Source organism: Dicentrarchus labrax, unplaced genomic scaffold, assembly GCF_905237075.1.
Source record: "Dicentrarchus labrax unplaced genomic scaffold, dlabrax2021, whole genome shotgun sequence".
NCBI lineage: Eukaryota > Metazoa > Chordata > Actinopteri > Moronidae > Dicentrarchus > Dicentrarchus labrax.
In genome coordinates this window covers 20,350,736-20,366,135 of record NW_026136703.1, presented here as the reverse complement: position 1 = coordinate 20,366,135, position 15,400 = coordinate 20,350,736, and the positions used below count along the sequence as shown (strand labels likewise).

At 37.3% G+C, this 15,400-nt stretch overlaps 2 protein-coding genes across 2 annotated transcripts; both read right to left on the bottom strand.

The window, feature by feature from the left end:
- Positions 1 to 1,184: 1,184 nt before the first annotated feature.
- On the bottom strand, positions 1,185 to 7,560 carry slc22a3 (solute carrier family 22 member 3). Its single transcript, XM_051391367.1, has 11 exons — positions 6,362 to 7,560; positions 5,890 to 5,993; positions 5,639 to 5,793; positions 4,249 to 4,417; positions 4,034 to 4,151; positions 3,804 to 3,907; positions 3,487 to 3,701; positions 3,258 to 3,366; positions 2,766 to 2,878; positions 2,535 to 2,634; positions 1,185 to 1,679 (listed from the first exon to the last, which is right to left on the bottom strand). Exons 1-11 carry the CDS (start codon positions 6,785 to 6,787, stop codon positions 1,622 to 1,624), a joined length of 1,671 nt encoding a protein of 556 aa, XP_051247327.1. The 5' UTR covers positions 6,788 to 7,560; the 3' UTR covers positions 1,185 to 1,621.
- A 2,723-nt stretch (positions 7,561 to 10,283) lies between these two features.
- LOC127358375 (uncharacterized) lies at positions 10,284 to 14,389 on the bottom strand. Its single transcript, XM_051391410.1, has 9 exons — positions 14,186 to 14,389; positions 13,912 to 14,005; positions 13,747 to 13,800; positions 13,057 to 13,102; positions 12,833 to 12,960; positions 12,613 to 12,727; positions 11,260 to 11,382; positions 11,031 to 11,168; positions 10,284 to 10,696 (listed from the first exon to the last, which is right to left on the bottom strand). Exons 1-9 carry the CDS (start codon positions 14,292 to 14,294, stop codon positions 10,589 to 10,591), a joined length of 915 nt encoding a protein of 304 aa, XP_051247370.1. The 5' UTR covers positions 14,295 to 14,389; the 3' UTR covers positions 10,284 to 10,588.
- Between the last annotated feature and the right edge of the window lie 1,011 nt (positions 14,390 to 15,400).

The window sequence follows — 15,400 nt, the reverse complement described above, 5'->3', positions numbered from 1 at the left end:
ACACTTTTCTAAAAGTTTAAAAAACCTACACTGCCTATGACTGCACATTAAGAATAGTTTTCTTTCATATTTATGTATTATTTATTAATATAAATATTGTTATTCATGTTATTGATAGCATTACTTATTATTATTATTATTATTAACTACATACTTATTATTCCCACCATTGTGGTTATTACTTATTTAGTTATTTTACCTATTTCAATTAAACCATGACGCTTCTTGCATAATCCAAGGACAATATTATGCCAAACTCCGTTTAAGAAATACCATATATTTACAATTATTTGCGCTTACATAATTGCACATAACTGTAGAAACACAAGAAAAAACTCATCATATCTCAAGAGTCTTCTTGTCAATTCGGCTTCAATATAATACATAAATACTAACTTTTTGGCCGACTTTGTCGCATCAACTGCTGCTATTTCTATTTGTTCTCTCATATGAACACACACACACTTTGAAAGCTTGATCTGTCACATACCTAAGCAATGGTAAAGGTCACATACTGTAAACTACTCGGCAGTGTCAGTAATGTATGGGCCAGTGTCACGGGCCAGAGCAAGGCACAATCAAAATTTCTTTATGAATTTTCTAGTTAATAGTTTAATTAGAAAAGGTGGTACGAACAAAGACTATCCTAGTTACTTTACTAAAAAACATGAAGTAACTACAGATAATAAAAAAGACATAGCTGATGAATTCAATGAATATTTTGTAAATGTGGGACCTAAATTAGCTAATGAGATCATAGAGCCGAGTGACATCGAAGGCATTAATAGATGTGATAAAAATATGAATTCTATGTTTCTAAATGGAGTAAATGAAAATGAAATTTTGGACATTGTAAAGGAATTTAATAATAAAAAGTCTACGGATTATAATGCTTCTCCTTGTCAGCAGCTGCAGTCCAAAAAGACCCATTATGTGAAGATAATCCACAGACCTTGTTGTGAGCAGCTCATAGGAGTCTGGATGAAGTCTGAATGAGTTAGTTGACTTTATGTACTCAAGACAGCATTTCATCTGTGTTAGCAAGCAAGCCAATGTTAGCCAGCTAAAATCACAATATCGCGATGTATTTCACAAGCTTTGCTGTAATGTTATCTGTGACTTTGGACTCCTGCTCACAAATTGGTAATAAAAAGTGATTAATACATAGAAATAATGCTTTAAAATCATACATATGGTACCTTTTTATTCAGTAACAGACAAATATAATACAAAGACAAGGTACCATAATCAATAATTTTACTGCTGCTCAGTAGCTGAGATTATCATATGACTTTATTGGCCCTCAGCTTAAAATGATGTAAGGTCCTCAATCTAGATATAAATAAGTATCTGCTGCTGAATTTAGCATTGTTGAGGTGTAAGGTTGCAAAGATATCTTAATTTCCTAACACCTCCTGTGTTTCTTCCCCTCACAGTGCATTCTCTAGTTATCACCTTTAAAGCCTTAGAATATCTAATGTGATACAAGACTGCAATAACAACCACCGTAGTACATTTCACAGTACTTGGCTGTAAATCTAATGATGAGACTACACAAGGACATCGTGTGCATTGTAAACACAACACATGGAGAAAAAAAATCCTGTAAAGTTCCAGCTCCTCAAGGCTTCAGTCGTATAATCACACTGTTTCTCTCTGCATCCTTTGTCTCTTTCTCCCTGTCAGAAAACACATACACAAGAAAGACACATTAAGGATTCAAGCTCAAACCTTTTTGCCAAACCTACCTAACTGCTGTCTAGATTTATGAGCATATTCTTGTCTCTGAGACCAATTGCCACCTTTTTTTCCTCACACCTTTCTTGCCATCTTCCCGACTCTTGACAATTTCCTCCTGTTGTGCTGCAAACACTTTTGTACTTTATTTATTTACCTTTTTATCTTATACTAGAATATGTATGGCAAAGAGGGAGTTCTATTTGTTGTCAGCTTGTTGTTGGTTTGATACTGTTTAGTATTGGTTCCTTGCAATTAGGCATGGGACGATATGAACATTTCATGTCACCATCATAAAAATATACTTCGTACTTTTAAATGGCACAAAAACATACTGGGATCACCTTATATTTTGTTAATAAACACATATTTATTGCATAATCATTCAACCATTGTGGCTTAGGATTTTGGAAGGACTTGAAAGATGCAGGCTCTCCCTCGTCCCCTTGTTCAAAATCAATCAATGTAATCAATCAGTATAGGACTATATGCTGGAAAGCTAGACTCCATTTTTAAGTCAAGCCATGTGAGGATATCCCGATTCATAATTATTACGATATTGTAAATTACTTTATGTTTTTTATCGCGGTATACGATAATATTGTATCATCCCATCCCTACTTTTAATATTTGCAACCTGTGAATTTTGGTTTGTTACCTTGTTGTTGTTACTGTTGCAGTCATTATATTATATACTATACTATATTATTATATAGTCTCTGGATACGAATAACAGCTAAAAATGATTAACATGTATTGATTGATCTAATAACATAATTTTAATAAAATCCATTTACCCTCTTAGGTTCTCCACGTCCTCTATGGTCTCTGGCAGAGCAACTCCGCTCATCTCAGGCAACATAATCACCAATCCGCTGTACAGCACCGACATCACACCTGAAGCAAATGTAAGGTACATTTTAATACAAGACAAAATATATCTTAAATTGGTGACTTTAAATTGTCTCTATGTATCATTATAGAGAGCTAAGAGTATTTGAATTACATTGTGGCAGTGAGACTTTTACCATAAAGAAAAAGTGGCAGCTCCTGCCAGATACTGGCCAGTCTGTAGAGCAGAAATGGGGCTACGATTGCTCCAAAGTCACTGGCTGATGAACACACTGACACACCCAAATTTCTGTGAGGAAATTGAAAAGCAAATTAAGCCATAAGCAAGACATTCCTATTCCTATTCCTTTTGTTTTTTAGTTTAGTTTAGGTATTAGTTAGGCAGACAATAAACATAATAAGCCTGATTGTAACTCCAAAACAGTCCCCCTGACTTATTTTAGAATGAAGCAGAATTTCTACGGGATTGGCTGTTGTTTGTCTGAGACTGTGCTGTACTAAAAATAAAACTAAACTTTGTCTGCATCTTCTCAGACAATTGAGACTTCATATTGGTCTTCTCTTCTTGCTTCACATTCATGGTAGAATTGCGCAAAGTAATGCTGCCAATTCTGTTTTTCACACCACATAAACAAATACATATCTACAAACACTCATTGGTTTCATACCTCAGAGGTGTTGGATACATCTCTGTGTTTGCAAAGTTTAGGGTCTCAAATCCAATAACAACAGCAAGCCTCCCGATGATAGCAATGGACTTTTTCAACCAGGCCATCTCTGTAGCGAAGACAGAACAAATAAAATGCAGGATCGAAATGGGATCCAAGGAGAAGCATCATCACTTTACCAACCAAAGAACTTTCAGCTGGTGCCACATGTATAGTCAGCTGCACCTACCCATGGAGACAAAGGGGACTATGAGGCAGGCGATGCCAGCAGTGAAGTTGGTGATGCCCATAAGGGAGCGTCGACCAACTCTGTCGACCAGCAGGTAGAAGATGAGACCCGTGGGAAGCTCCACCACAGCGGAGATAAAGAAATCCATGAAGAGGTTATCACCTGTGATCCCTAGCCGCAGGACCAGGCCTTGAAACACAATGGTACTTGTAAACCTGGATGAGTGGCATATCATGTTAATTTTTAAATTATTAGCACATCCTCCAGCAACAATCAATATAGTATTTTATAGTGTCATGTAGGAGGAAATAACTTACCAGGCATAAGTTAAAATTAGTGTGTTTCTTCTTATATTTGGTGTCCTAAACAAATCCATTATTGATACAGGATTTACTTCTTTCTTTTCCTCCAAAAGAATAATCTGGAAAAATAACATATTCATCAGATTTGGTCAATTAGAATTCCAGATTTGCATTTTATTTGGCACGGTTCCTAAGATAAACAAAGTTGTAATCAGGATACACAGTCTTGTGAAATATTGTCGCACCTCTGAAAGATTATGTGGTAAAGATCTCCTGTTGCATTTTGCAATGCTCGCAGCAACCTTCATGGCCTCTGTAGTTCTTTTTTGTGAGAACAGCCAGCGTGGAGATTCAGGAACAATCCTTGAAAAAGAAACACACTTCTGTGTTGGATTTATTATCAGCATCAGAGCGACCATGCAGCTAAATAAAACGTGTATATATAAAGCAAACCATGTACCAGTGGTATGAGATGAACAGGATGCAGGGCAGACTCATGACCAGCTGCAGAGTCCTCCAGGAGGTATGGAAGTAAGCCAGACCAGGCAGGGTGACCATGCCAATGGAGTAGAAAGTCCGACACACCATGGACACAAATTTCCTGTTGTTTGATCCAAAGAACTCAATCACTAAAAAAAAACAAACAGATAATATGTTTTAGCAGACACTCATTTCCTGTTGTTTGATGCAAATAACTCAATCACAACAACAACAAAAGATAATGTGTTTTGGCAGACAGACTAACCTCTTATTTATTTGTCAAAACACAGATGATTGACAGGCAGGTTATAAAATATTAGTGGCAGGCAATATGACTAACATCAATAAATAGAATAAGATGTGACCCTCTGTGCCCTTTTTGGAACTTGTGTAACAGATTATTTGTTGAGCTCAAACAAGCAATGGCGGGTCACCCAGGTCACTGGGCACTTAATGTCAGAGGAATCCTGAACTACCTATGAGTCCTGCAGCATGACTCCAGAGAGCATGCTCTTGTTTACTTATTAAGTTGTGTGTGTTTGACTCTAACATCAGTGAGTCTGTTCATTTCTAGACAAATAACTTTTTTTTTGCTGTTTCTTGTGAGAAAGGAGCAATTAAACCTGACCTGAATTTTACAGCATATATTGGGAGTCAATTCAGGAATTACTCAGTATTTTTGTCTTAGAATTTCAATAGAAATGTTTCTGAAAGGGTAAAGCACTTGTAAGGCAACTGCATGGTAGCTAAAGTACTCGAAAATGTACTAATATGACATATTTCACATAGTACAGAGATATTTTAAGAACATTTATTGAATGTGCTTTGATTTGAGGAGGTAGAAAATATTGTTTGTGTTACCACAACTACTGTCGGCGAACATAATCTTAAACATATATTATTGTTTTCTGCTTGTTGTCTGACTTTTTAAACCCGAACCATGTGCATGTAATGCAAATCAATGTGCTAATGCACCAAAAGAGCAATACCAGGCAGAACTTAAGTGTCACTTTTACTTACTGGCGGGAGCTACTATGTCGGTGCTCATTTAAGAGAGAGGAAATCTGGCGCCGAGGCAATTCAGAAAGTTACACCTGCACCTGAGTGGACACTTGGCATCTCAGCAATAAAAATAAAAGAGTGTTCAGCTAGCTCTTGTGAAGTTTGAACTTGCACAACATTGATGTACTGGTATCTTTTTACCAACTCCTTCTCCTCTTTGTTGTGTGCAGGCGGGCTCTACCGCTCAGTATGGTGTAGTCGAACTTCCTACTATACCGTGTACTTCGTATACCGTTCATACTATCCACCCCTATGTAAAATCCGGAATGAAACGTTTTTTTCTTTCACAAGCTTTTGTTTCAACATACCGAGTACGTAGGTGGCCGTCCACGCTCCCTTTCCGCAAAACCCTTGTAGAAATCGAAAAGTGAGCAGCAGTGGGTACCATGGCGACAGCATGACACCTATACCTGAGACACCAAGGCCAACCATAGATGCAATGAGGCATGGCTTTCTACCAAACCTGTAAAAAGACCAGATATTATTATTTTTATTTAAATTAAATAACTGAAATGGAAATGGTTGAAAAACGGTTGAAACTAAAAAGTGCTTAACAGACCTGTCAGCCATGTAGCCAGTGATAAAAGCTCCAATAAAAAATCCTAATGCCAGGAACACTTGATTCAGATCAGCAAGCCAGGATTTCTCACAGACTAATGAGAACTAGGAGGAAACCAAGACCAAATTTAAAAGTTTGCACCTAGGAAACCATTGCAAAGCATTACAGATAGGAAATGCAACAAGTAAATTATTTGACAAGAGAGGAGTTCTCTAAACATTTCTTATAATAACACAGCTTGTTTCTAGCTATTGGACAGCCTGGCTCATGTAAACAGAGTTGTACAACATCACATGTTGTCACTTGAACAGTCACATAATAAAAGTCTAATGCAAAAGCAACAACAGATAACCTTTTGTTGAAAGTATATGTACAAATTATCCATCAACATTGTAAGATGGCAGGTGCAGCATCATATTTTATATTTCTAACACGATTTATGTAAAAAGAGGCAGAGAGAATATGTACCTACCTCAGAAACAATAGTGCTGTGGCTTTTATCAAACAGCCATCTGCTGTCACAAGGCACCAACTCGGTTGCATTAGAAGCCAACAGCCAGTCTATTTCCTTGCATTTGTTTTGGCTTTTGCTCCAGTCCAGACCGAACCTCTCACAGCGGCTGAAGGAACCCGACTGCTCAGAGTGGGGAACAGTGACTTCCAGCACCTCAACGTCTGTCCAGCCACATTCCTCCTTGAGACTCTCGGATTCAGGACTCCAACACCAGTGATCTGGAGTGTGTCCTATGAAAACAACCCCAATAAGAACAAAAGCAAAGAGTATCAACGGTAATGCACCAAGTGTAACAATCTTCTTCTGGAAAGGCCCAAAGTCTCCTATGTGCTCAATGAGTTTGTCTACGTTTGCCATCTCTGCTGACTTTCTGATGTCTGGCATAAGATACTGTGTCTGTTAGAGCAGCTCCACCCTGAGAATGTAGAAGACCTGTCTTTAAAGAGATGAGCAGGGCACCAGTTGTTGATCAAAGTCCCTTTCTTTCTCACTCTTGAGTTTATTGGTCATCCATCCAAGGAACTAAGCAAGCATATCATGTCAAAAAACTATTAATAGGCCCTGCATGCAAGACTCAAGGGGGGGTGTTTTACTTCTTTTTCTCTTGACACCATACCTTTTTAAGGTCACAGATTGTGATACTGACATTCCAGACATGCTATGCCTCCTCCACATGAATGTTGTGAGAATGGAATTAGTTTTTTTGGATTCAGTGGAGTTATTTCTTGAATGACTTTATAAAACATACTGACAAATAGAGTATCAAGTGACTGTATGATAGCGCAGACGTTGGTGGGGCAAGCTGGTGTGTGTGTATGCAGTAAGAAAAACAGGTGTAGGTGTGGGGGATGAAAGTGTTAGATGGGTAGGAAATGTATATAGAGTGCTTAGGGGGATTTGTGTTTTTATGGTAAGGAGGTGACTGATAAGTATTTGGTCACAGTCACAGGGTCAGATCAAAGGACCATTTGTGTGAGAGACCTCAACCTGTCATGTGTAACTTACATTAGGAATGTAGTGAGGACAATAGATGTGTTTCTGGGTAGGTTGTACTGAGGGGTATATAAGGGAGAGCATTCTGGAAGCATGGAGAGAATACTCATGCTGTGGTCGGAAGATTCACCCAACTACATCTTAACTGTGGGAGCCTAAGCAACAGGTCAAGATCCACTAGTAAACAATACAATGTGTATTGAGAGATGCAGACATCAATACAATAATACAACTTCTTTAATTCTGAACCGATTTTCTCTGAATAGCCACAACTTCCACTGGGATATGCAGGCTCCAATCTATGACCTAGGCATCATCATCAAGTGTAAATTACTTAGAAATGTGGCTGTTGTGACTTTGACTCCAAAAATGTAGATTTGCTTGTAATGTTCAAAATAAATGACAGAATGCTCTAGAATGAATGATGTTTAAATTGAGATGTTTCTTCCAGTTTATTCTTTCCTTATTAAGTTTATATTGCTAGGCAAACCCACAATGCTGGTTACAATACCATTACACAATCCTGTGCGTCTTAAAGAAAACCGAAATTATGCTGTACAAGAATATTGCAACACTATATAATACAAAAAAATGTATTCCTAAAGAAACTAGTTAGATTATGTGCCGATATCTCCTCTACTTTGAGTCATAAGACATTCACTGAACCCTTGTAACAAACCCACAGTAGCTCGAGGAATATAGAAGACATACACACTTTGGGACTCTCAGTAGTCAGAATGTAACATAATGTAAACATTAACCAAAAATGTGATAAGATATACTTTAATCCAGGTTTTCCTTTTCCAAAAGTTAAAGTGACAGTGAGTGACAGACTCTCTTCTTGTCGTAGACATGATTAAATAACTTTTCTGTTGTCTCATGTAACTTAGTGTCATCATCAGAAAACAGACTGTAGTCAGACATCTGGGTCCAACCCCCGGACCCCATACAGGCATTACATGTGTCAAAATGTGGCTCAAGTTTGAGTTCACGTAAGAATTGTATAAGATGGTTAACAGACAAAACAAACAAGGGCTTTACAGACCTGAGTTTTTGATTTATTTATTTTAGATCAATGATTTTGGTTATTTTTAACCTGGAAAAGCTTTCATCTTTGTTCTTTTGCTTCAGTGTGACCTTGAAGAGCGCACATGTTGTCAGTGAGGATGATAAAGCAGCATAAATGACAATGTAAGCAGCTTTTATCTTAGAACTGGATTCATAGACCTTATATAGATAAGGGCCGCATATATTATACTGATAAGATAGTAACCAGTAACGTCCAGCACTTTAATTCATGTTGTGTATGTCACCAGCAAAAATGAAAATGAACCAAGTGTAACGATCTTCTTCTGGAAATGCCCAAAGTCTCCAATGTGCTCACTGAGTTTGTCTACATTTTCACTCCCTGCTGACTATCTAAGTCTGGCATAAGACTCTTTTTGGTCTTTTGGTTTTTGGTGAAATATCTTGACAACTTTTGGATGAAATGTCATGAAATTTGGTACAGACTTTCATGGTGCCCAGAGGATGAATCATAATGGCTTTGGTGATCCCCAGACTTATCCTCTAGTGCCACCATGAGGTTGAAATTTGTGGAGATTTACTCAAATGACAGCAAAATGACACTTTAGACAGAAATACATTGCTTTGCAAGTTTATTGATCGATTATACTGAACCTTTGTAACAAACTAGCTTGAGAAACATAGAAGACATAAACACTTTTGGACTTTCACTAGTCAGAATGTAGCATACTAAAACATTAACCAAAAATTGAGCATTTCAGAGAAACAAGATGTACTATAATCCAAGTTACTGAGCTTAAATCACGAGTGATGGGCTCTCTCTCTGTGGTAGAACTGATTAGACAACCTTTCTGTTATTTGGTTTTCTTAGAAATTCGTCCAGTTGTTCTTGGTTAACCTTTAACATTGACACATATTTTGGGTGCACATTGACTCTGCTTTCACACAATGTTACTCAAGTGTTCTTTAAGTTTGAGATTACATCATTGGTTCTTTGCACCCCCTTTTATATTTATATTCTATATTTATTCTATATATGTTCAATTTTGTTATTCATCTATTCTATATAATGTAGTTACACTACAGTACATGTTTTTTTTTCAGCATTTTATGCATAAAATGTCCTTGTGGATTACTAAAGCTCTAACTTATCTTCTAGAGTTGCAGCAATTAGTCAATTAATCAATCAACTAAATATTAATAGGCAACTGTTTTTATAATCTATCATTTTGAATCTTTTTGTAAGATAATGTACAGTTGGCTGGTTTCAGCTTCTGCAATGTTGGTGGTGAATATCTTTGGGTTTTGGACTGTTGGTCAGACAAAAAAAGACATGTAAAGATGTCACCTTGGAATTTGTGATGGGCATTTTTTACTATTTAATAGACAAAATTATTATCAAATAATTATGAAAATAATTGGCAGATTAATCAGTAAGGAAAACAATTGCAGCTTACCTATCTCACAGTATAATTAGTGCAGATGAAATATTGATTTTGTCACATTAATGTTTGCCGTTTGGGTTGGACGAGAGATCATGACGGACAAAATAATAGGAACATCTGCAATGCAGTACAACAACGGCTCAAACAACAGTCTCAACACCTTCATGATCGATACAAAGCTGAGATTTGTTGCAGGGAGTTTCCATTGGAGTGTATTGAATTGCCGAGTGTCCCTTTTTATTTTGTCTTCACCCTCTATATGTGGCAAAGGTAGAACATAAGAGGAAGCTTCATGGTTAAACATTGTACCACACTGACCTTAATTGAAGTGTTTGTCCTGTCCACAGTGTAAAGCAGTGAGAAAGTATTTACTTGGCAGAGAATTAGAGTAAAGGCTATAGCTGGGAAACACAGGGCCATGCTCTATATCTTTATTAAAGAGATTTTCATTACAAAGTGAGCCTAATACATTTTAAGTTATAAAAGCAAGACTCGGTTAATAGTACAGTAACATTTCGTTAGGTGTAGTTATGATTTATTTGTTATTAACAAGTTGAGATCTTTTTATTTGTTGCTTAAAGCTGGTATATTATAATATTTATCAGTTTACAGCTTGGCCTAGTAGTCACTGTTATTCTAAACTGGTACAAGGAGTTTATCAGCTGACACACTTTCTGTTCTCCTTTTATTAACCTGTGTGGTGCATGAAGGAGTTTCATATTCACTGGGCAGATAAAATGTCCTCCACTGAGGGTCTGTCTATGGGACTCTGACAGCAGTGAGAGAACAGCACCCTACCATGTTCGTCCAAAACAAAGTCGCCTCCCAGCTGAAAAATACAGAGGAAACAAAACAAAACATAGAAATAAGAGAATGTAGAAGTAAAAACTGGAAAGGATAATGGAGGAAAATATATTTAATCTTTAATAGCAAATGTCTGTATACGTATGGACGTTTTTATCATAAAAACGTATTATCTTAATTCTAATGTCCTTTTTGGCTTCACTTTCATATAGTTACACACATTTAAACATACGCTGCCCATCATTATTGTTATTTGTTGGTTAAATGTGAAGTTTCACTGAATTATCGGGACTTTAGATATTTGCTGCAGCCACCTCAAATGTCAGTGCTTGTACCTGAAGCTGCGAGCATCATTTTACCTGAAACATGTCGTCTTGAATTGATGGAAGCCCTCGTGGAAACTCCATATTGTCCACCACATATTCAGCATACAGCAGCATGTTACTGAAGTTTAAAACTTTCTTCAGAGACGCTCCCAGGCTGAATGCTGTGTATATCTGCAACGACCAACAGAGTTCACTGCTGGATTACCAGGAAAGGAAATAAGTTTGTATTCTATATTATTGTCACCTGTTGTTGACCTCTGACCTTCCTATCAGGGTCCAACAGCATGTCATATTGACAGCCAGTCTCCTTCAGCCAGTGTGAAGCTCCCTCCTGACAGCCAAAGGAAACGACCACCACTTCAATTGAGTGTGTGTCCAGGGACCTCTGAAAAATAAGGTGTTATATAGAGGATGATAGATTCGCAGATGGTGCCAACCTTCAATAGTCATGTCTGGGTGCAAGGTTTAAAAGAAGAATTATAACATCCAGAGGCATTGGTGCCGGTTTGAAGTTGATTTTTGAGATTGTGGTCTCGCCCGACTGTGGTTACCTTTGAGAATAACATAGTTCTAATAACTTGGTCAGATTTATTTGCTTCCTTGCTGATACGTTTTCTGGCAGCCAGAGGAGGAGTGTGACTGGATTTTTTCCAGTTTTTGCTCTCTGATTTTGCTAAACTCTAAACTCACTGTTCTGTCTGCAATATAAATTAAAAAAGAGAAATAAGAAACCGAAAACAAACAAACCTAGCATTAAGGTGCATGTCAAGCATGTGCACATCATGTTTCATCACTACATAAACACAGCAGAGCTGGCCATTGTACACAATGTACATTCAAGCAACCATATAGTAAAACATGTTCAGTCTCTTCCCTTCTTGAATTTTTTTCAATAAAATATGTTTGTTTCTTGATGCTGGATGAGATTTGTTATAGTTTGAACCCACTGGGGAAAATAAGTTATCCATTTAGAAAAATACTGAACATCTGCAATCAATACAGTAAGATGTGTAAAAGAGAGAGTAGGTAGTAGTGAGTGAGTACTCAGCTGAAACGAGTATCTTGTAACAGATAATGTACTTTTTCGAGTATGAGTGTCTTCAGAGTAAACTGTGTCACTATCCATTTTAACAAAAAATATAGCAAATTTTATTTAAAATAAAACAACTTGTTCTGTAAACAGTTATTTTACTCTTTTGATCCACAACATTGCTCTGAGGCTGTTCTGTAAATAGTTTTCTAATAAATATAGCAGCTTGTGATCCACCCATATCAATGTCAGGCTAAAGTTATCAGGTTCCTGTTAGTCTAAGCCCCCCCAGCGAGGCAGCCTTTGAAGCCAGTTTGACATAGTGGCCAAACCCTGCAATTACAGCACAGTGGCCCAAAAGGACTTTTCCCCATAAGCTGACATTGTGAAAGAAGCAGCTGTGAAACTGTGGATTAATAGTTTTGAACTTCACAACCCCCCTAAATGATGATTGATTGTCATATAAAGTATATTATTGATTGCCCTAAAAACTTAGTTGTGATACTTTGCATTTGGCTATTGTTAATGTTTGTCTGAACAGGTGAAACTGTTGTAAACATTAATTGTCCAGTGCCTCGTCTTTACCTGATTCTTTTCCAGATCTTTAAGGTGGAGACGGCAGAGTAAACAGGAGAACTGACGGATTAACACCAGCAGGATCTTCTTACCTTTACGAAGATATTTGTCTAATGTCACTGTTCTGCAAAACACACAGACACAGTAAAATACAGTGCAAGGGTGAGATAGGCCACACAACACAAAGCCTCGGACAGATAATGTGATAACTAGTACCGTGTGCACCTACTCTCCCGTTCTGGCATTGATGAGCGATGTATCTGGTGAAATGCATTTTGACTGATGGTCCCCATCCAGTATTTTTGCGCTTAGTTGTAACTCATCATCCAGACGCTGCAGAAAGGCATCCCACTGCACCTGTGTTACATCAGACACAGTCAGGAAAAACAAAATGCTCACGCAATGGCCCTGATAAGAATGTTTTTGAAAAAATCTGTTATGTCAGTAACTCACTTCTAGTCTCTGAAAGTCCTGCACAGCGTCCCGTAAAGCTGCACAGCTGGAGAAGACATAAAAGTTTTTACTCTTGTTTCAGTTTATAGGGACATTCATTCAGAGTCATTTTCTGAATGAAATTAATGAATGGACAGGAAGGTTTACTGCACAATCAGGAATCTCTCAGCAGGTTTTTATTACATCAGGGTGTCAGTTACGGTGGGTTTGGTGGCTTACATTGTCTACAGCCTACAGAGTTTTTGGCCTTTTAATTCAGAGGGTAAAACATACCAAACCATATTTTAAAGACATAAAAATAAAAGCTTATTCTGTGTATTTTTAAGAAGTTTTGTTCAGATGTTTTGGGTGTAAATGGTCAGAGACAAAGGCACTTCTTTCATGAAGAAGAAAATATGCTGCTAAGGATTATTTTCATCATTGATCAATCTATTGTTTGTTTAATATATTGTTTATTTCCCATCAAAAGCACATGTATGGGCCTCTACTCTACCTGGGGTGCTGAACAATTTGATTAATCTGCTGATTGTTTTTTTTATTTTTATTAATCGAGGAGTCATTTGATCTATGAAATTCCATAGAAATTTGGATCTTTCTGCTTCAATAAACAATTAATTGATTATCAAAATAGTAAAATTTTCTGTTAATCAAATTGATCAATAGACAACTTGTTTCAGCTGTAGCTCTTACTGATTGTTTTTTCTCCATAGGTCCTCTGCATCCTTTTTCCTCTTAACAGACAAACTGAAATTAGAATAAAATAGACTTTTTAAAAATATAATTTTTAGAGTAGCACCAACATATTGAAATGCTTTTTACAGTTGTCCAAATACTGTGGATACGGCTCATAATAACCTTCTATACAAGGCTGCACCAGCTTCAATCAGACCCAGCAGTGACTGCTTTTGCTCGATGCAGATTTTCTGCCTGATGAATTCCTGGAGAGAACCTATGTGATATAAAGTAAACGAAGTTAGTGTGCAACAGTCTGTGTCATTCTTTATGTCTAATGATTGACAGGCCTCCTGCTGCCCCCACTCTTAGTACGTCCATAAATCGCCTGCCAACTGCAGAACTGCAGTGTCTGTATGTCTATTTTTATGTGTGTCTCTAACAAAATGCAGCCTACCTTCCCTGCTCTCCTTCTCGGCGAGGTCCAGCAGAGCTTTTCCATTTTCAACAAAAGCTTTTAGAGCTTTCACAAAAGAGACTGCCGTCGGGTCTGCTCCATCAGCCATTTTCTGTTTCAATGTGGATCTGTAATCGTTTCATAAGATATGCAACTTCTTATCAGTTTACCGGAGTGAAACAAGCTCTGCTTTCTCTCAAAGTCCACTCCGGGCAAATAGGGAAACAAAGGATAAGCTGTTGAAGCTCAGTTTAAAGGGCCATTCCACTGATTTTACACATAAATCTCAGTTTGCTCGTAATGAGGAATACTGCTCAGCTTGTGAGAGTGGTTGCATAATGTCTCCTGTTTGTCAGGTCTGAGAAAATGACTCATCACTTGAGTTATCTCAGGTTGAGGACTGCACATTTATTACAGACATCCTATTTTAAAAACCATGAAGTTTGAAAGAGGGGCTTTTACCAGTAAAATGGGGTCTAACAAGATGCTTCTGAAGCTATTGGTTGTATTATAGGAAATGTAGCATCAAATCATTTTGGAGGTTGATCCATAACACCATTATCTTTACTAAAAGTACAAAAGCTGTCCATACTAATCCTGGATATAGTACAGTATATACTGTATCTAATCTTTATAGTAGTAGTAGTATCAGGCTTCCCCACATTCTGTATTCTCATGTCGACGATATTCTCAATTTTATTTAACATAGAAACACAGGATTCTTCTATCATTTCCACTTCTTATGAACCATGCTTTGTCCTTCAGTTTGTCATGGGGGAATAGCTCTAAGTACTACAACACCCATGAGCCGTCACAAATTTCCAAGTCCTTTGTTGTTGCAGTTGGGAACAGCGTAGTAGTAGCCTGGTGATTTTAGTTCAGTTTATTTTATAGTTTTACTCATTACATTATGTCTTTTTATCAAAGAACCAAACATTTTCTAACACAGTTTTGTACTGATGATCACAATGTTGTCTATGGAGAAAACAAATGGGAAGTTTACATCCAGTATAGGAGCGGTGAAAATAGTTCCTTCCACTTTGCAACTCTGTAGGTCAGTATGTAGGAAATGAGTGAAAGGTGTCAAAATGTTCTTTACTTTTTGATCTGCGTGTTAGGGAAGGCATGAAACTGCTTAGTTGTAGGTGGCCTGCTGGAAGTAAAACCAACCTTCTCTTAAATCTCAACATATCAGGATCAGACACTGAACACAAA